Source organism: Solea solea, chromosome 16 (genome assembly GCF_958295425.1).
Source record: "Solea solea chromosome 16, fSolSol10.1, whole genome shotgun sequence".
NCBI lineage: Eukaryota > Metazoa > Chordata > Actinopteri > Pleuronectiformes > Soleidae > Solea > Solea solea.
The window spans coordinates 23,598,841-23,621,517 of NC_081149.1; the positions used below are offsets into that span (position 1 = coordinate 23,598,841).

General features: G+C 39.3%; 1 protein-coding gene across 1 annotated transcript in view; it reads left to right on the plus strand.

The window, feature by feature from the left end:
* LOC131475292 (neurabin-2-like) overlaps positions 1-16,503 on the plus strand; it is a 30,101-nt gene extending 13,598 nt beyond the window's left edge. Inside the window, exons 6-15 of the mRNA XM_058653265.1 lie at positions 8,870-9,002; positions 10,581-10,701; positions 11,316-11,420; positions 11,566-11,701; positions 12,515-12,658; positions 12,760-12,813; positions 12,969-13,100; positions 14,635-14,732; positions 14,835-14,931; positions 15,163-16,503. Coding sequence (XP_058509248.1) covers positions 8,870-9,002; positions 10,581-10,701; positions 11,316-11,420; positions 11,566-11,701; positions 12,515-12,658; positions 12,760-12,813; positions 12,969-13,100; positions 14,635-14,732; positions 14,835-14,931; positions 15,163-15,216 — 1,074 coding nt within the window. The 3' untranslated portion in view covers positions 15,217-16,503. The remainder of the gene's footprint in view (positions 1-8,869; positions 9,003-10,580; positions 10,702-11,315; positions 11,421-11,565; positions 11,702-12,514; positions 12,659-12,759; positions 12,814-12,968; positions 13,101-14,634; positions 14,733-14,834; positions 14,932-15,162) is intronic.
* The last annotated feature ends 6,174 nt before the right edge of the window (positions 16,504-22,677 follow it).

The following is a 22,677-nucleotide window of genomic DNA, read 5'->3' on the forward strand; positions in this document are numbered from 1 at the left end:
TTTGGGGCTCAGTCGTGTTGGAATAGAAAAGACTTTTGCCACAAAGTTGGACGCTTAGAATTGTCCAAAATGTCTTTAGATGCTGAAGCTTTAAGATTGTCCTTCACTGGATATGGGGGCCTAGAGCCCAAATCCTGAAAGACTTTCAATCACAGGTGTGACCAATACTTTTGTCCATGTAGTGTATATTTACAGAGCCCTGGAGGTGACAGACAGAATTTTTTTAAAGCTTGTACGTGATAATAAGTCGCACGCGCGCTTTACTAAGTCGCACATGCAAGATAATTAGTCGCGCATGCAAGATAATTAGTTGCACACATGAGATAATAAGTTGCACGCTCACTTTACTAAGTCGCACATGCAAGATAATTTGTCGCATGCGCAAGATAATAAATTGGACGCACTTTACTAAGTCGCACATACAAGATAATTAGTTGCACATACAAGATAATTAGTTGCACATGCAAGATAATTTGTCGCATGCGCAAGATAATAAATTGGACGCACTTTACTAAGTCACGCACGCGCACTTTGCTAAGTCGCATAAACAAGATAATAAGTTGCACGTGCACTTTACTAAGATGCAGGAGCGAGATAATTAGTTGCACACATGAGATAATAAGTTGCACGCATGCTTTACTAAGTCGCACATGCAAGATAATTAGTTGTATACGCAAGATAATAAGTCGCACATGCACTTTACTAAGTCGCACATGCAAGATAATTAGTTGTATACGCAAGATAATAAGTCACACATGCACTTTACTAAGTCGCATGAACGAGATACTAAGTCACGCACGTGAGATACTAAAGAAGCTGACGCAGCTGAATGCGTTCGGTAATTAATAGCTAGATAACTACACATTGTTAACTTGTAATATGTAACTTTAATACAGAAATAGCTCCTGAGAACAGGGGCACTTTCTGTGGGCAAAAACCGGGCACAACTGAGTCGCATCACGTCTGAGTTTCAACCCGGTCTCTCAGAATGACGGGTGTAGAGGATTTAACCTGATTCTTTACTGCAAAAAAAGAACTTGAACTGGAACTACAATTTCTTGTATATATACTTTGTGATCGCTCGCCGTCTTTGTCATGTTTGCAAAACAGGTCTACAAACGAGCCCGAAACTGCAGACCCGGCAGTCCTGTCCATAGTGGCACCTCATGTCAAACAGGCAAGCGTGCAGAAGCTTTAACCTCCACCCAGAAACGGTGCACAGCTCATTCTTGTGCAAACAGCAACTTCTTATTGAAAAGCTTGAGGGTACTCGCAGGGATGTCATAAAATAAACAGGCCTGGACTGGAGTCACAGTTAGTACACAGATGTTTTGAGTTTTGAACCGGTGACTTGTCTTGCATGTTCAGAGACGTGTTCCTGCTGCAGGGAACAAAAACACACGTCTGTCTGGGCATGTCAGGTGTTCACTTTCAGACCTGGTTGCTAGTTGTTGTTGTTGTAACATCGTGAGTCACTTCATCATCACACAAAAGTTAACCAGGAGAGCTCAAACCTCCTCCAGTTCTCAGCAGGCCTCGGGCCTCCCTCAGTAACTCGTGATTCCAGAAGACCTCCTCCACATATGATCAACCACCAGGGACAAACAAATGCTCCATGCACCAACGCTGCAAAGAAACTCATTCGAATGTCGTGGATGATCATAGATGCAGTGACATTGTGAAGAGAGAGAAGATGCGTTTCATGGCTGTTGCTTCATATTTGTGTCTCTGCACTTCCTCTTCTGATTAAAATCAAAGGAAAGGAAGTCAAAGACCTTGTTTGTTAAGGAATAAATATAACATTTCTAATTGATTGAATTATTAGTTGGAGTGAGATCGTCTGAACCTTGTGCACGCATTCACAGCATTCATGCGCCTTCATGGGAGCAGAAAACTGATATTCAGACTTTACCCGGCAACAACAAATACTATTTTCTGATTCAAGACAACTGTATGAATGGACTACGCAGAGCAATCTGCCTATGCAACGTCCTAATTAATAGATTATTAATTACGTGTGGTGAAGTTTTATCCCTTCTCAGTGTGAGAAATGTCACATGTGAGCGTGTGAACGTATGAACGTATTGAAATGCGTGTTGGATGACACTGAATGTGTGAGACTTGAGAGCTCTGACGGCCATTAATAGACAACTAATATACAAAGTAAATAGGTTTAATCATGCAACATCCATAGTAAAGATTCAGGGTGATACAACTTGTTTGTGTCTGACTTGACACCAATATCACCAACTTTATTATCAATAAATACTGATATCAGTCTGATATTCCCTTTAACTTCTTTTTAACAACGTAGCTGTTAGGGATGCATCACGTTTTGTGGGCCACGGTAACGGTACCGTTTCAATATCTTCATATAAAACTACTCAGACTAGCAAAGGCAATATTGCATTGTAAAAAATAATTAAAATCACAGATATAATCAAACCACAAACTTTAATTAAACCATAGTGCACTATCAGATCAAATTAAACAGCAAATGTAAAACCACACAAATTAAATATAAATATAAAGTTTAGTACTATCCAATAAAAATAAACTAAATTTGAACCCCCTCACAGCTCCGTGCTGCTCCAAGTTAAAGTAAATGAGACGACATTGACTTTTCCCATTCTCATCGTCGTCTACGCTGAATCCAAAATGATCCCACACAGCGGACTTAGACGAAGACGGTGCCTCTTCAAACCGTTTTTCCGGAGTCTCATTCACTCGCCATTGTTTCTGCACTGTTCAGGATTGGCTCCTGGAAATCCAGGGACGTTCTGATTGGCTCTGAAGGCGGCATGAGCAGAGCATGGCACTGAGCCTGAACAGCGCAGCGTCTCTGCTCCTGAGTGGATCTAATCGCACAGCGAGCGTTTTGTGACGGGCCGAAACGTACTGAAATACCGCTGTTTTGTCGTTGTGTATTGAACGATTCGGTAAAATACGTAATATTGTTGCATCCCTAGTAGCTGTACATTAGACATTTGTAGAGCTGAAACAATCAATGAATCGATTACTAAATTAATCGACAACTACTTGGATAATCGATAAATCGGTTCAAAGATTTTTTCATGATTAAAACAAGATTTTTGATAGTTTAAGCTTCTTAAATGTGAGTATTTTCTTCATTTCTTTACTCTGGATAACAAAGAAATCATTAAAAGTTATTCATTTTGGTTTGTGGACAAAACAAGACATTTGAGAACATCATATTTTCCAGGTTTGAGGAACTCCGATCTACATTTTTTAAGGTTTTTTTGATATTTTATGGACCAAATGATTCATCGATTAATCGATTATGAAAATAATCGTTAGTTGCAGCTCTAGGCATTTGTGCTGATGCGTTTACCACATAACACTGTAGCTATAACCAGCTATAAACACATGATGTTCCAACTGTGTGGCAGCGCACGTCACGTCCTTGTCTCATGACAGACCTGAAACATCAGTGTCTAAGCTCTGATAACTCTTTTTTTCTGATGTCTGGTCCGGTGATTTTGTCCAGAATCTGGCTTCGTCTCGTCTCATCCTCATCCTCATCCTCAGCTGTCGTAAAAGCCGGCGGAGGGAAGTCCGGCATCTTTCTAAAAGTCGCTCACACACTCTGTGCTGAACACAAACCGACCTCTGTGAGGCTGCAGAAACGCTGCTGGAATGTGGCAGGGTGTGTTTGTTTTCCTTGAAAAAGAAAAGCACACACACACACACATACAGGAGCAGTGGAGGCTGATTGATAAGAATCACAGAGCAGACCTTTGTTTAGATGTAAACCCACCTGGTGTGTGTGGGTACGTGAGCTCGTCCTCCTCACAGGCTTCAGAGATGCACCTGATCTGCAACAGTCTGAGGACAAGTCCTGTGATTGTACACATTTGATGGCGTTATTAACAGCTGCTGCCCGGGGAGAACTCCTGCAGCTAAAGCTGTATGAAGCTCGTCTGTGGCTACACAGAAAACTGCGTCAGCTGAGGCTGAAAAAAGAGATGAATCTTTATCTCTTCTTCCTCTGAGCAGCTACATGAGAAACGAGGAGCGGAACGTGTCACTGTTGGCGGTTGTGTTGCATTTTTGGGGCGATATAGACGTTAGGCTTTGCAATAAAAGATATTTATGGCTCTGCGTGCGTGGCTTATCTATACGTCCATACGTCTTATTCTTGTGAATGTGATGTCTGAAGAAGAAGAATGAGTTGAGAAGAGTTAGAGCGGCGTGGAGCGGAAAGAAGGGTTACTGTAGGTTTGGGTTTACACAGTTAAAACCACACACGGGTTACTTATTTCAAACTGTGTTACCTTGATTTCCACGACAAAAAGATCCCGTACGCGTCCACATAAGAGTAGTGAGAGGTTTTTCTCTGCCAGCTGCTGTCTCAGCACGGCCAAATTACAACCCAGCGTAGTGCCAACGCCCAGAGTCTCCAGCAGATATACGGCACAATCTCGTTGTTTCTCTCTTGTCTTCCATTCATCAGATCGTCATTTTATGACAACAGTGGTGCCATCAGCATACAGTATTTACAAAATGAAGACCCAGAGTGTCTCACTTTAAATAATACTGAATGATACTGGATCTAAAAAGCCTCAGTAACCCTCTCAAAGAGGATTGTCTGCTGGGCGATGCCATAAAATAAATGAATATTTTGAAAATTAGGTGATTGCAGTAAACATTTTGAAATGATGTTGTACATATTTTACATACATCTCCTTTAGAGATATAAATGGCTTCCAACATGTGTTTATCTTATTGTATTTATTGGAACTTTTTATACCAAACACCACCTGGGAAAATATTGAGGTCTCAAAGTAACACCATTTTCACCAATTTAAAAAAATACAGTGGTGTAAATAAACAGATTAGATTAAATTAAGATGGAGCAAGAGATAAGGTGACTCTAATAGATAGATAGATAACTAGATAGATAGATAGATAGATAGATAGATAGATAACTTTATTAATCCCCGAAAACCAAGAAATTAAGAAGTTAAATTAAAAATTAATCATTATTACTTATATTTTATTGGCATATATTTATGCAGGTAGAAGGGTATTTCTGATTTTCCTCCCAAGTACCACCAGAGGAAGCTTGCGTACCACTTGTGGTACACGCACCACAGTTTGAGAACCGTGGGTACTGCAAAGCTACAAAAGCTGTCACAGAATCTAATATCAGTTTGAGGAGTTGAGTCCCGCTGTAAACAATCACTTTCATTGAATTAGCTCGGTCGTTCACTTAATGGCCTCTGCAATTTGCTAACTGCATTATTTCAAATTGCAATTTCTTGCAGCCGTGGCTTGAAGTCCTGAAGTCCCCGAGTCGTCCTCTGAGACGTGCAGCACTCGTGACTCTGAATCCACGATTCCAGCTGCACTTACTGTCTTGTCTTTGATTGGTTGTAATTTAACGTGGACCACGACTCAAGCGCCATCGTGCAGCAGCAGCAGCAGCAGCAGCAGCAGCAGCAGCAAACAAACAAACAGACAGCGGTAGATCAGAGAGGCATCACAGCGTGGGGCTGAAGGCCTCCTGCGGGATTTCTCTGTGGCTTGGCTTTCATCCAGTGCACTACAGTCAGCTCAGGATTGGTCAGATTACGCCGGGCTGCCATTCAAAGACAGGCAGCTTTGTGAGACCAAACCATAAAGCTTATTCTACCTTGAGTTTGGACCCGGTTCAACCAGGCGCCTCAGCTAAGGTCAGGATGCAGGAGGTGATGATGTTGATGCATAACCAGTCATTATTGTTCCTTTCTGGTGTTAGAATCAATAAAGAGTACGTTATTAATATAGTATTGATGCCTTCAGTGCCTTCAGGGAAGAGTAATGTTCAGTATAAACACTTTGCTCACTCTTTAATGCAGAAGGGATTTGCTGATTTTTCTCAGGGACTGAAAATTAGTCGACAGCAGTTTTTTTTTCTCACTGTAATATATTCTTCATTTAATTGGTTTTGCAAGGACCATGTAAATGATTTGCTTTGCTGGTACAAGTTGTTTTTGTTTAATCCGCATTTTAGTCCGTGTTGGTGTAATCCTCGGGCTCCTCCTGTGGGTCTGTGACGATGTGAGCTGAAGGCGAGTCTGTTTCAAGCCTCAGCTCGTCACATGAGGGAAGCAGCACCCGCCAAAATAAAATGCACATCATTGTTGCAGTAAAAGTGTAAAACCTTGGTGTGAGTCTTGTGACGAACAAGTACAAAGTGTTTACATTTGTTTCTAGTCGTCTTCTGTACCTTGTTGGAGGCGTGTGTGTAAATATGAATGCACTAGAATATGACAATATTTCTGTTTATGGTTCAGCATTTGATTCTTTAAAGCACTTTATCTATCTGGAAATATTGTGTTTTTGTGCTGAATTCAAGCCTCTGACCACGAGTTAGTAGCAGACTTTTGACAATTTGACTCTCCCTCTCCTTCCATTCTCTCACTAGACAAAGACACATCTTAAAGGGTTCAGTAATAGTCTTTTTAATCCATTATGTGCTGGAAGGAGCTGTTGTGGATTTCCACTTAAGAAGGAGGTGGTGTTTAGCAATCAGGGAGGTAAAAGCCATTACTTCCAAATCTTTAGTAGAATATTGGGTATACTCTTCTAACGAGACCGTGTGGGATGTATTAGTTTGTTTGAGAGAACTGAGAAGTGACTTAATGCTTTTTTTACAACGATCATGTTGAGTAATTTCAGATTTTCAGGGAATTGTAGTGTCGTGACACAAAGAGAGAGAGAGAGAGACACACACACATGAGACAGAGGCGCTGCATGGGGTGGAAGGGATGGGTGTGTGCTCATGTTTCCTAAAAACAATGGAAAGTTGGATAATTATAGTTTGGCCCATTTATGAACATGATCAACAGCAGCAGCAGTCATCGTGAAAACAATGTTTGTGTTGGCGATGACTTTAACCTCATTTGTTCAAGCCATTGATCGGTCGACTCTATGAACACAGACAAGTTTAACACTTATTTCACATGTGCAACGCAAACAAATGTGACACACAAACTTAAACCTCATCGAAAAGATAATATAAAAACACACATACTGGAACTATATAGTGTAACTTCATCATATTCAGTATATACAACATTCCCCCAGTATGAAATAACAGTAGCTAATTCAGGGTAATTCAAATAGGCAAAAATGCAAACATGTACTGGATTAACTGGATTAGGGCCCTGACACACACACACACACACACATTAACAGTGCTTTAAAGTTACTCAACAGGAAGGAAACATGACAACAGGAAGGAGTTTAACAATCACACCCTTTGACCCTGTTTGTGTATGTGTGTGTGTTACAAAATTGAGGGGAAAGTAAATAACACTGTAACAAACAGCTCCCACACAGAAAAGCCCTGGGCTATGTCTCACACTGTATATGTGTCGCACACACACACACACACACACACACACACACATGCACAATCTCATATTAGCATATCTACCAGACAGGGATAGAGAGAGACACAGAGTGTGAGAAAGAGAGTGGAGGGAGAGAGAGGGAGGAAATCATTGCCACTGCCAAACTCACACTAGGCCACCCTGTGGTTGCCAAGGAAACCGAGCCATGTGACCACAGAGATGGTCAGGAGGGACACAGATGCTGCTGACCTTTCCGGGGGGGGGAGTGGCAAGATAGAGAGAGAGAGGGAGGGAGAAAAGATGCACTCACATGCAGTATACTGTATATGCATTGTTTATGATCTCGTAGGAACATGTTACATAATATTTCATATATAAAATGACTGTATGTACTAGATTCTCTTTATTTATTCATATTATTGTGAAGGACTGGACATGCAGTGAGTGGTGCACATGAGAGCAGCTGGTGGAGGAGTTTATTGTCAACGTAACGTTTCCACAGTGGGACGGAGCCTCTTTCAGCATCTAAACACTCACTGTGGTCAAATCCCAGTAGAAGTGAAGCCGTCACGCTCATACAGTGGGTTAATTACTGTCGACTTAATGGCAGATGAGGAAATGCATGCTAAGCACATACAATGAAAAGCTTTATCAGTTTAAACATGGGAAGTGGGTGTAACCGGCATTGTTAGCCGAACAGAATATAGTTTGTTCTAGTTATTACAAAATGATTAGATAATATTTTATGGAAAATGTGAAAGTAAAATGACCTAACTTATTATTTATTTGTTTTGTTGCCAAGCCTGGGCTACTATACTGTATTGATACTAAGTATGTAATTTATGCTGCTACGCGTCTCTCAATCAAAGCAATAACAAACCAGTGTACTCTGTGTACACTGTACATGTTCTGGCACTCATTAAATTCAGTCAAAGCTCTGTTGGCATCTGCATTAATGTGCACGATTCCAGATTTCTATGGATTTAAAGGTTTTAAGGCAATCTAAATACACTACATAATAAATCAATGAATAAAGGTCTTTGCACATCGGCGCATGTTGCCTTTATAAGGGAGAAAAGTGCGAATAATTCGGATGCCCATATAAATTACAAGGTTTTGGGAAAGAAACACAGTCAAGCGATTCACCACCGTGTTAAATGTACGTGGTTAGCTGTGAATTTGTCAGAAAACCCAGTTTGTAGTCATTTATAGATATTTCAATGCAGAAATGTTACATATTATATCTTTAAATATGGTATATTTAAACATGTTTACATAGCATGTTCAAAGAATATGACATGCTTTTTTTGTGGCACACAATATATCTTATCACAAATTTGTCATACATAACTCTGTTAAGTAAGCCCCATAAATAAGCCTTAAAGGAGTTCCTCAGGGAACCTTCCGAGTGCCCTTGTTCTGCCATATTCTACTTTTTGTGGATAATAGGTCATTAAGAGCAAGAGAAGAGAAGGTTATCTGACTTGTAATCTGTTTCCCGTGTGTAGGTCTTCACCACCTACTCTAACGAGGACTATGATCGACGTAACGACGATGTGGACCCGATGGCAGCCTCGGCCGAGTACGAGTTGGAGAAGAGAGTCGAGAAGCTTGACCTGTTTCCTGTTGAGCTGGAGAAAGGTACCAACACACACACACACACACACACACACATTGTATTCCTTTATGTAAAAACTGAACACACAAGTTGAAAACTGACATCCAGGCCTTGTGAAAATTGGTTTGAAAATTTTGAACGAAATGTGACGTTAAGTCCGCCTCTAAATAAGTTATTAGTTAGTTATTAGTGCTTATTTAAAACACAAAAGGTTAATTCTTCTGACAATTTTTTTCTAATTTTATCTCTTTCTTTTTCTTTTTAAGATTTTAAAATACTTATTGCTCTCCTGCTTTCTGGGCAGTCTTTTTTTTTAATACAGTGTCAAGCTTGAAACTTATATCTACTAAAGCTAAACCTTTATATTTTGTTTCAAAAACAATGAGTTGTGTTTCAAAAGACTAGTTTCTTCACTAAGTAGTTTAATGAATACTAAGACTGCTACTACTATCTGAAAGACGTGTGTGAATCAGGTGCTAAAATCCCTGCTCCAGCCAGCAGGGGCACTGATGAGTATGGGCTTTAACACTCACACACTTACAAGTCCCCTCTTTGATTAATATAAAAAAAAAATTCACCCACAGCGTCTTAGACATGATTTTAGCAGGATTTAAAGCATGAGTAACAGGGGACTTGAAAAATGTCCCCTGTTCACATGGAGTCCCCTGTTTGTGAGTGTGTAACGACACCGAGGTCCACTGTTCTACTGGTTCACAGGTACACACACACACACACACACACCTCTTTGCAAACCTTGGGAGTCACTCAGTCAAGCCTCTTATCCAACTGCGTAAACACACATCACTGACGGGGCACTGTTAACGCATGTACACTGTCTGTCTGTCTGCTCACAACTCCATAATCCCTTTATGGGATTTAATGCAGTGCAGATTAGTCTAATTAGCAGCCAGTAAATCTGGGGGGCAGTGGATTTGAACTAGCAACCATCCATGACGACTGCTTTCAGCATTACATAAGCACAGAATGTGGAATGTATAAAGTTATTGTAAATATTTAAATATATTAAATGATTAACTGCTGTCACCATCTTTTATTATTATTGATGATAATTATAATGCAAGGAATAATATAAAATAAAAATACGCATCAGTAGTTTCCAGTGTTGTAATGTAACAAATACGTTGTTACGTACTTCCTTACATTCACATCTGTACTTCACTTTGTTATTTATATTTCAAGCCACTTTTACTTTTACTCCACTACATTAACTAAATAAATTGTCTACTTTTACTCCAAATATATTGTGTTTTATGTTTTTATATATTCTTGTCTTGATGACATTCAAAGCTGCTTTACTATTGTTTTATACCCGAAAATTACTTTTGATACTTAAGACAGGGCAAGTTTATTTGTGCTTTACAGAGGCACAGGAATACATTAAAATCAACATTAGAATTAAAACAGACACAAGAGATAAAAGTGTTATTTGCCGATAAAAGTGCATTGAAAAGACCAGTATAATTAATAACTAGGATGATTATTTAAGAATTTAAGATACTTTTAAGTATTCCTGATATTTTCACTTGTAGTATTTACGTTATGTCTGTCCGTGTGTGTGTGTGTGTGTGTGTGTGTTTCAGACAGCGATGGCCTGGGTATCAGTATCATAGGAATGGGTGCAGGAGCTGATATGGGTCTGGAGAAACTGGGGATCTTTGTGAAGACGGTCACTGAAGGTGGAGCTGCGCAGCGAGACGGCAGGTACTGTCTCTCACTGTCCACACACACACACACACACACACACACACATCAAACATGTGAGTGGCTGCTGAAGGAGAAAACTAAACTTAGATTTTCCCTTTCATCTTTTCCTTTCACACACACATACACACACACATCTCTGACCCACTCAGTTTGGCCCAGTAACCCACTTTTGTTCCTCGACCCACTATTTGAGAAAGACTGCTATAGTGAGCGGTGATCATGTGAGACGAAAACACAAATAAACAGCAAATAAAAGATCCGAACTTCCTAGAATGTGTGAAGTCTACAGCGTATCTGAGCACAGAGGTGATTTCCCAGCTGCTGCAGGCAGTTCTGGTGATTTACACCGTTGTTTAGCCGGTCCACATCCAGACAGGAAACAAACAACAATGTGTAGATTGAGGCGGAGTTAATATCGGTGTAGTTCTTGGTGAACAATAGCTGGATGTAATGAATGTTGACGGCTTCCAGGAGTCGTGCTGTCACAGGGGGCAAATTTGCAGACTCCCCAATATTCCTCCTCCTCCTCCTCCTTGTCTTTTAGTTTTATCTCCATGTATTGATGATATACAATAATCATGTGGAGTTTGCTGTGTTTGACACACGTACAGGATCCAGGTGAATGATCTGATAGTGGAGGTTGATGGGACCAGCCTGGTCGGCGTCACTCAGACCTTCGCTGCCTCCGTCCTCCGCAACACCACTGGCACTGTCAGGTCTGTGTCTCACACACGTTAGAATGTATATAATATGTTATAAAGTCTGTGTTGTGTGGAATACTTTGCTCTGTGAAGTTTCGTGTGTGTGTGTTTTGCGTGATGCAACGTTCGTGACGGTTGCCGTGTTTGAATTGTTTCCCAGGTTCATGATCGGCCGGGAGAAGCCGGGCGAGCAGAGTGAAGTGGCTCAGCTGATCCAGCAGACTCTGGAGCAGGAGCGGTGGCAGAGAGAGATGATGGAGCAGAGATACAAGCAGTACATGGACGATGATGAAGAGGTGTGTGTGCGCGCGCGTGTGTGTGTGTGTGTGTGTGTGTGCGCGCTGGCTCTGACACAACACGACAGAATATAATAATAAAGAGTCTGTGGAGCAGGTTTTCTGAGGCCATGTTTATGAACACAGGATGTCTGCAGATGATGCTGCTGTTGCAGGAAATCAAAAGCGAAAGGGTTAAGAGAGCGAGAGAGACGAGAGCGAGATGAACTGATGCACAGTGTGTGTGTCTGTGTGTGTGTTTCAAAATGTCTTCTGTGTGCCACCATGTGGCTTGTAGCTTTAATCTCAGTCCTGTTTCTCCATCTTGTGGTCACAGTGTGTAACTGACTGTTACAGTAACCTTCTCAGTGGTTTGTTAATTTAATTTAATTTAATTTAATGCTCTGTCAGCTTTAAAATGTGAATATTAAGACTGGGAATGGCTCTAAATGCTATATTTATTTTTGTTATCTACAAGTTACATTTTATATAATTAGTTTGGGAAACTAAGTACTGTATGTGTCGCTCTTGACACAACTGACATTTATCCATTATTATTTATTCGCTGTATTACTTCATTTTCTCTTCTTTCATTCGTGCTGCTTTCTGGGAGGTGGAAGGAGGAAAAGTGCTTTATAAATGAAGTATAACTTCTGCATGGATTGATATATATGGAGTTACTGTCAGCTGCCTGTTTGTTTAGCACAAAGACAGGATAGAAACGGGTAAATCTCAGTAAGCAGCCAAACACAGCTGTTTCCAGACTGTCGACTGTCTGTTGCTTCATATTTACCTCCATATTTTTATTTTATTTCACCCCACCTCTGCCTACAGACCGGTGATTATGCGACAGACGAGGACGAGGAGATGAGTCCCGTGTTTCCAAACTCCATTGAGGTTTTCGACCTGGCGGAGAACCAGGACATGATGTCTCCCGTGGAGCTGGACCCGGAGAAGCTGGCCCACAAATTCAAGGAGGTACAGTATACGTGACATCACATCACAATCACATATTTAACCATTTCACTTGTAATGTATGTGACCATCCCTTCTATCTGTGTGTGTGTGTGTGTGTGTAGCTCCAGATTAAACATGCAGTAACCCAGGCTGAGATCCAGCTGCTGAAGAGAAAGGTGAGACGTCTTTAATGCCTTCATTTCAAATGAAAACTCACTAAAAACTCACTGAAATATCGATGACATCAGTTCCTTTTGTGGGCCGAGTGATGACGTAACACTCCTTGTTCTACCTCCCACCTCCTCCCACACCGACCCACTCTCACCTCCAGCTGGCTCACGCAGAGCAGGATAAGTTGCGTTGGAGGATGGAGCGCGCTCAGCTGGAGCAAAACATCCGGGACAGTAAAGAGAGGATGGAGAAACTGGAGGGATACTGGATTGAGGCACAGTCGCTTTGTAAGGTAAATGTATGAGAGAGGCGGCTCGTGGACGGGAAGTCTGTTTCTTATTGGCGTTTTTCAGGCCTGATTTAACTAATACTAGTTTATTTTCCTCTTTTATTTATATGGCCATGAATTAACTGTTAACTTTCCCAGTCAATGCACTGCTTTGTGAGACGGGATTTACGTTTGAAACCCATATAATGATGATGAAGCCTGTTAAAAAGCACTTCATCATCGTCTGTCCATCCTGGAAGAATAAGCTCTCCTCTGTGGCTCTTTATGGTTTCACTTGGGTTGCACCAATACCAGTGTCGGGTATCGGGTCCGATGCTGCCCTCGTGTTCTTGTGTTTGTGTTGGTAAAACTACCCTGACACTGCTGCACCCAACACCACTTAATGTATGAACTGAGCGTGTGTCAGCAGGTAAATACTTAATAATTAAGGGACATAAAAGGGATACTTCCAGAAAATGGCACTTTTTTTTATAATATTACTTAAGTAAAAGTCATTTACCGCACTAGAAAGTATCCAAATTAATTTTCTGATAATAAAATCTACCTGAGATTTTACCAATGTGTACCAGCTGAAGATGTGTGCTGAGTGAACGAGTGAATGTCAAAAACTGTAGTGTAAAGCAGCTCATCAAGACTAGAAAACTCTGTATGAATACAAACCATTTAGCAACTCTTCTTCTCCTGATTTTATTTGGTAGCAACGAGTAACAAAGATAGTTAGAGGAAAAGTAGTGGAGTAAAAGTTGCTAGAACTATAAATAACAAAGTAAAGTATAGATATGTGAATTTAGTACTTAAGTACTTGTTACATTACAACACTGCGTGTCAGTGGAAATGTGTCTGCTTCAAAAAGTCATTTGATAAAATATCTAAAGAACCAACGCGACTTTTTGCCACTAAATAGTGAGTATTATTCATTTAAATCTAATTCAAATCTAGCTGTCACCTAAAAACAAACAAGGTTAATCTTTTAAGTTGTGTAACATAATTATCTTAATGTGAATACCTTGAAAAAGCAATAAAATACTGATCTCATCTTTTGTTGTTAAACCAAAATGAAGCAAATAGCACTTGCTGAAATGGTTATTATTAAGTACTCAGTACTCAGCTACTCAAATTTAAATAATCGTACTTGTATTCAGTCAGAAAAAAGTGGTATTGCTACATCTATAGTTTCTTCCATTTTCCTTTTCTGTTTTTTTTCTGGCTGTTGTTCAAACCGAGGGTCCAAGGACACAGAGAGTCACTACAAGCCGAGTGAGGCACCCTGTGATTTGTGTTGCACAAATAAAACCACTTGATTTAACGGCTCCAGGGTCCGTTTGTTTTTCCTTGTGTATAATGGTCAGCTTTGTAAATGACTTTACACAATTCTATCTTCAGAGAAACCAAATTACAGCTCACTTATTCAAAGCTGATTACATTTACTTTGTGCTTTACACGACTAATTATGTATCGGAGGTAAGGAAATAATAAGAATCCAAATCAATTGATTCTTTGTAACAGTGACAATATAATGTGTGTGTGTGTGTTCCAGGCAGTGGACGAACACCTCAAGGAAACCCAGGCTCAGTACCAAACCCTAGAGAGGAAATACAGCAAAGCCAAGAGACTGATCAAAGAGTACCAGCAGAAGTAAGAATGGACGGAGCAACAAACACGGGTTTGAGATTTGTGAGACAGACCATGAAGTTAAAGTGTGTGTGTGTGTGTGTGTGTGTGTGTGTGCGTGTGCAGGGAGATCGAGTACCTGAAGAAGGAGACAGCTCAGCGTCGGGCACAAGAAGAAAGTGAAGCAACACACAAAGACGAGACTGACAACCTGCAGGAAAAGGTCAATAAAAAGCATCCGTTTGTATGAGAAATCATTTCAGAGTTTAATTATTAAATTAGCCGCACTGAACGGGGGTGTTCCTCAAGGCTCCATCCTTGGTCTAACTTTTTTTTGCAGATACATGTTCAATAAAGCGACATAAAAGTCTACATAAATTATATATATAGATAGATGATGTGACAAACAAAGAGTCCTTTGTACAGTACAGTGTATCAACTGTTCTTCTTACAGATTTCGGACTTGGAGACCAAAGTGGACGCCCTGAAGGTTCCCAATCCATCCTAGTCTGCTGCTACTCACTACCTCCTGTCTGTGACTGGAAGAGGAGGATCTCTGCCTTCGCCCTGACTGGGGTTGTGTTTTATTTCAATCAACGACAACATTTACTGCACACAAAACAACAACAGTCGTAAAAGAGAGGAACGAGGAAGGAAACCACCTCACATCTAACATCTTCCAGCAGCTGAGCTTCATCTGTCGGTAATCAATCCCAGAATGCACCTGTGAAATACCCACAACTCTCCTTTTGTGTCTTCCTGGCAAAATCGGCTTGGCAATCAACACATCACATCACATCCCATTCAGCAGTCTTCTTTTCCACCTCATTCAGAGTCTCTGACTTGGATTCTATTATCGAGTGAAACGTTTGTTTTTTTTAAAGCGCTTTTATTAAACCGGCTCGTCACAAAGTGCTTTACGTGACACGAGGGCATGAATGCAGGACAACAGCGAACAGCGGAACAACAAAGGTCATTTGAGTTACATGTTACCGTTGCTGAGCCGCCTCTTTTATGTTTTTGGGAAAGGACTGGATCCTCGTGACGAGGACGAGGACGTGAGGACGAGGACGTCGTCACGCGCTTGAATCAATAACTCATAGGAAAAGTGGCCACTTCACCTTTTTAAGACTCGGCTAAAATGCTGAAGTGGTGAAGAATCCTGGTAGTAACGACCAACGGTGACGGAAAACTAACTTTGAAAAGGAAATAGCCACCAAACCCCACCATGAAAACTGGCCGGCAAATTTTTTGATCGGTGATTTAAAAAAAACAAACAAACAACAACAACAACAAACAAACTGGGACATAAAAGCTCGCCCGACCCAGCCTTTGTTTTCTCTTTTCCAAGTCTTAAACGCTTCTCAAGTGATGGAAGGAGTCAGGCATGAACGCGTGTTTCAGGTCTGAACTGGTGTTACACTGTTTGTACATATTCTAAACATGTATTTAAAATTTGTTTTTAAAACGGCTCAAAGCATTTAAGTGAGTCCGATCGTGGCGCGTACGTCGGAGCGATGAATGAATGAATGAGTGGACGGTGGGAGGTTCAGTCCGTTTCATCTCTTCTCTTCTCAACAGCAGCATTTGTGCTTATCGCGCTTCTAATGGTGTATATGTGTCGTTTACTACAGTATCTGTGGGTTTACATACAATCCAACATCCTGTTTTTCAGGGTCCAGTCGTGGGTCTATGACAGTATTTTTGAGTTTGTGCAGGGAAACATCACTTTTTTAGTTCTCAGAAAGTTGCTCTTATCCAGGATATCTTAAAAAAAAAAGTAAAAAAAAAAAAATGGATACATGTACTAGAATTCTGTGGCTACTTTGTGTACGCACACAATGCATTGTTTCCTCAATGCAGACTTAAAATGGTCCCTTATTTCTTCTATTTACCAGGATGAGCTGAGGCGATTCAGTCGCTGTATTGTTGTCAACTTTTCAAACGTTTCTTGGAGGCAAAAAAAAAATCTCTAGAAATGATTTCATTGGTTGAAATTGGCGACAAATAATGAGATCAGAGAGTTCAGGTTATCATTTACCCGTCAGTATTCTCTCTCTTTCGCATAAATAATCACAAAAAACACAACATCGTTTTTGAAAGAATTCGAAATTCATTAGCAACTCTGTGACCTCAAAGTTTCCTGTTACTTTTTAACTAATATAACCATCACAGTCATTCATTTTAAAACTTATTGCAAAATTTGAACTACATTTGAATAAATGTATGTATTAGGGTTATAGTAATAGTCGACATAATAATTAGATTGTGCAAGAAATGTAAACTATGTAATGTTGAAATCTACTAATCTAACACCTAATGTTCAAATTTGATTGTTGTTGTTTTATGGAATTTTAAATGGATTTAATTTATTTAGATGTAAATTAATATACTGTAGCTTTTCACCTGCTCATTCAATTCTAAGGATTTTTGACCCTTTGGTGCCAAATTATGAGAACAACTGTAAGAGATGAACTAGGTTATTTAGGTAGGATACATTTGTGAATTTTATTAACACATTAACACAGTATTAAGACAGTTTTGCCTCTAAGAAATGTTTGTTCTTTTTCTTTCTTGCGTGATCAGTGTTATTAAGAAAACCACGTGCATGTGAACACGACTTAACAACATCAGTAGAAGAGTCCAAGGTCCCAGTGTCTGTATTATGACTTCATATGATTCACTTAGAGAACTCAAAGCTGGTAAAATGCCCAATGTGATACAGAACAGTCTGTAAGTTCATGTAATTACATATTTAATGACTATGATTTGACTGAGTGCAGGGATTCTCAGCCGTGGTTTCCCTGCTCTAACACACCTGACTCTAACATCATACATGTAGAGTTACATGCGTGTTCATGTGGTTAAATGTTCTCGTGTGATCGTCGTCATGGAGGTCGTGGTTCATAAAGTGTCACAGAGACAACGCAGCTTGCTGGCAAGCTCTCATACGCCCTTTTCCTATCCTCTCATTTCCTTTTTCCTTTGGTCCTTTCCTTCTCCTCTGCTCTTCCCCTTTCCTTTTCCCTATCCTCTCATTTCCTTTCCTTTGTTCCTCCACTCTCCTTTCTTTTCTTTCCCTTTCATATTTCCTATCCTCTCCATTCCTTTCCTATTTCCTCTGCTCTCCTTGCTTTCCTTCTTCCTATCCTCACATTTGCTCATTGCTAAAACACAATTAGAGAGAATATACTGTAACGCTGGATTCACACGTGCAGTGAAGGTGTCAGCTGAAGCGCTTCTCGTTCTCTTTGAATGAATGAATGAATGAGTGAATGAATGAATGAATGAGCGTCAGGTGTGGCTCCATCGTCTCACTGTTGCTCGTAGCGGACGTCGCTCAGATGTTGCCCTTTCCGAGTGTCAGCTCATGACTGTGTGATGAACCCATTAATGGCCGACATCATCATCACTTTAGCAACATTAGCAACTTTAGCGTCAGCCATGACACACACACACACACCGACAACCCTAACCCACCAAGCATCAGACCTGCCCACTGTCAAACATGTGTGAATATATATATATATATATATTTATATATATATATATATATATATATATATACATATATATATATATGTGTATATATATATATGTATATATATATATATATATATATATATATATATATCGTGCCCCCTTGTTGTAAGATACAGAGAAGTTAATTATTAACGTCCCCACTTTGTGTTTTCTTACGTCTGCATGGAGATGACTTCACAACACCTGGACAAGAGGCTTTCACTTTACTTTTATATTCACCCTACAGTAAATATAAGTAAATATAGGATAGATGTGTGTAAAAGGGGGGTAGTATTATTCTAATATCATCTTATTTCTGATAGCTTGGTAATGATGGAACATGAGTGTGGGACGTGTAAGGGAGGGTGAATTTCAACTTTATAATATGGTAATTACTTTTATATATATATATACATATGTGTATATATATATATATAAAAGTATATATATATATATATGATTTTTGTATTTTACATTTTCATCCGTCCGATATCTGATCCAGTGATTGTGATTGTATCATATCGGCTCATCATCATCGATTGTAGCCTACAGTTATTCTCATTCCGAGCTATTGCTTTAAAACTAACATGATATCAGTGTAATAATGTCTCCTTTTACCACACAACTGGACACAACAAGTGTGTGTTACCTTCGAGAGCAACGCCTCCGTTCACTCCTCACTATATAAGGTTTATGTTGTTTTCCTCTTTATATAAACACAAAGTATTAGTAGAGTTCGGAGCCTGCAGTATGTTTACAGTGTAATGTTGTTGCATGGAAACAAGGGTATTTTAGAGAAAGAGAGAGAGTTTTGTAAAGGAATGAAAATCAGCCATAAGCAACTCACTTGACTTGAGGGTTTTTTTTGTTTGTTTTTTTAAATATTAGTATTATTCTTCTTATTATTATTATTATGGCTCCGTTTTATCTCCATGTCAAACCAATGTGAGCTGTATAATCGCTGTTTCGTGAACAAATCACGCGTGGTCACTTTGGGTTGAGAGCCTAGTGATCACTTTGCCTTGTTACGACACGAGGACCTTTTTCACGTAGTTAACGCGCTGCTTTTGCGAAGCCTTCAGGTGTGTGTGTGTGTGCGTGTGTGTGTGTGTGTGTGTGTGTGTGTGTGTGTTGTAGCTGACCGTCACAGTTGTTCAGTAATGTCTGTCCATTGCTCGTGATGGTATTTAAAGGGGTTAGCAGCAGTGTTTAAGGAGAGCTTACACACCATGTTTGAGTGCAGGCTGACAGACTGTAGCACTGCAACTGTACACACAAGAGTAAATATCTGTGTCCATGCGTCTCACACACGTCCTGTATTTAGTCTTTACCTCTGGTGTTTCCCGCTGGTGGAGCAGGTGACAGGGTTTAGTGCCTTGCTTAAGGGTTGAGGATAATAATGATTGTCGAGAGCAAAGTGTCCAAGTGTACAAATGTGTTCCACCACCAGCTCCAGACGAGAGGTTGACCAGTGTGTGTCTCTGTGTGTGTGTCTGTGTGTGTGTGTGTGTGTGTGTGTGTGTGTGTGTGTGTGTGTGTGTGTGTGTGGTCGATGCCAGTCTTCAGAAATCAGAGCAGCAGATACGACGCCCGTGTTTTTCACCTGTTTTTCTTTCTCCTCCAACTGATAATAACAAATGAAAATTGCTCAACTCAAATAAAGATTGATTGAACAACATTTAAATGTCCATCTTTGTGCAATGATGCGTTTTGTTGTGCACTGCAGTAACTATAATGTTATACACATTTTTAAAAAGGTGTAAACTTGCACAAATTAGTAACAATCCTCCAATTGCTTAAGTAATAATAAACATTATTATTAAAAGATGTTAAAAATCAGCCACATTCCTCAGCCTTGTAGTCTCCTGGTCAATTTTCTGTTTTTTCAGCTTCTGAAATGTGATTATTCTCTGATTTCTTTGCTCCATATCACAAAGAAATCATAAAAACTGAATGGTTTTGGTTTGTGGACAAAATGGACCAAATAATTATTTGATAAATCAAGAAAACAATCATATGAATCCATTATAACAATTATGGTGAGTTGCAGCTAGGGCTGAACGATTTTGAATAAATATCTAATTGCGATTATTTTGACAGGAAATACGATTGCGATATGATTCGCGATATCAGAGGGAACGGTCATTTTTACATTATTATTCTCTTTTTCATTCAAAAAACCTATTTAAAAGGATTAATGTGTGATATTTGTGCAGCTCTGTGAGAAACAAAGATGTTCTCTCAAGTCTGTAGAATAAGATGTGTAATAATAATTCATCTAAAAGGATATTTTGACACATTTTGGACAAATATTGTGTCTTGAAAGCTGTATTGCGATGTCGATAACATTTCAATTCATTGTTCAGCTCTAGTTGCAGCTCTACTCACCAGTTTCCTCTGACTTTGTTGATGTGATGACCATTTTTGATGCTCGCGCTGTGGAAAACACTTGACAGTAATCGTAGTGAGTATAGACTAACTAACCCTAACCCTTCTTTGTGATAACTCACCCGTGAATTTAGACGCTGTGAGCGGGACAATGAGGTGACTTTTGAGAAAGTCTCAGGTCGGACACTTTTTATTTTTCCTTCTCTGCCTGGTTCTGTTTACCAGTCGATGCCTCCATGTTTGTCTGAATCAATACCTGTCTGTCAGCATCAATAAATAAACATGCGTTGAATGAGGAAACTTTCAGTGTTTCTTAATATGTGTGTGTGTGTGTGTGAGTTTTGCAAAACAAATCACATGCTGGCAGTTTGTGTTGAAAATAAATACATAAAATAAAACATATCAACTACAAAGTTATATACGTATACATATATATATATATATATATATATACAGTATATATATATATATATATATATATATATATATATATATACGTGACAGGGAATCAAAACTGAACTCTTGGATGAAAAAATAAATTTCGTAATAGGTAATTATCAGCCAGTTAATGGCCAAATTTGACTGGATGGATTGGTCTTTCTTTATCTTTGTCCCACAGTGGGGACATTTACATAATCAAAGCAGCAAAGACAGTAAAGATAAAGATAATAAATAATAAACGTGCATTTCCAAGAAGTACAATATATAAAGAGATTAACACTAAGACAATAAAAAGGTTAAAAAAAAGAATGTACATTATAGACAGTTTCCAGAGTATGGGCTTGATATTTACAGTATAAACAAAGATTGAATGTTATGAATCACTGGACTCTAGAACAGTACATAATACTGGATTGAATCATGGTTAAAGCCTCTGCTCCGGTTCTTCTCCCTCCTGCTGACATGTTTGGTTTTATCTGAAAACTAAAACCAGGGATCAGAAACATCATTAATTGATGTCAAGTGTAATTTGTAAGTGCAATACAATAAAACTGTAAGATTAAACAAATGTAAAACTAACAACATCATTGTGAAATGTGCCATAGAAATACACATAACTGTCTCAGGCCATGTTTTCTTTTTCCTGTTTTGTTGTTGTCACTAAATCCTGTTTTATTTTGAAATCCTCACCAACCTCTCTCATTTCAGACTCCTTCACTTCCGTTTTGTTAATCCCGCCCTCTCATCGTTATTGAAAGTCCCGCCCAAATCACGCGCACCTGTTTGTTGTTTTGATTTAACAGGACTTAAGATTGATCATCTCTTCACTTTTCTGTGAGTGTTCGAGCGTTTTCCACTCTTAGTTCTTTTGTGTATGAATATTGTTTTTGTGTTTTTTGACTTTAGTCGAGTTATTTTTGTTTTAAAAAAAACTACTTTTCGCTCAGTAAACACTGTTTTTTGCCCGCAGTCATAACTGAACTTACACTAATAACTATGAAACCCACGAATCAAACGTTTATTGTTGAGAACATGAAGTCAAAGGGTTCTGCGGTTAGTCTCGTGCTCTTCGGTGTTCTGTAAACAGGCTGTTTTGTAGTAACGGCTTTGTTTGTTTGTTTGTTTGTTTGCTAGCTAGCGACCGCACTGTTCAGACAAATTCCATGCAAAAATCAGTTCAGAGATTAATACCAATACTACAGATTAACATATTTTTAAATCTATGGATATATTCTTATATCCTTCAAGTGTCATTGTTCCCTTTTACTCGCATGAGACTCGACTGTTCTTTTGCTTTCCACGTGGCTCAGTATCCACGTGCATGTGTCTCTGAGGAATTAGTAAATACTGTGAAAATTTACCCCAAACATGCATTTTTATCGTGTGTGCAGATTAACAGATTAAATTTACGTGCACACACGTATGCTAAAGCAAAATGGCTTCATGTTACCAGTGCATGACCCAGTATTTCACAGATTCAGCGAGGTTTAAATTAAAGTTTAGATTAAATTGATAAAAAAAATTCTAAGCACAATAGAAACTTAATATAAAATATTTCAGGTTACACCTAAAAGTCAGTACTGATTGGTTAATTAATTGTGTGAAATCATGTTTATTT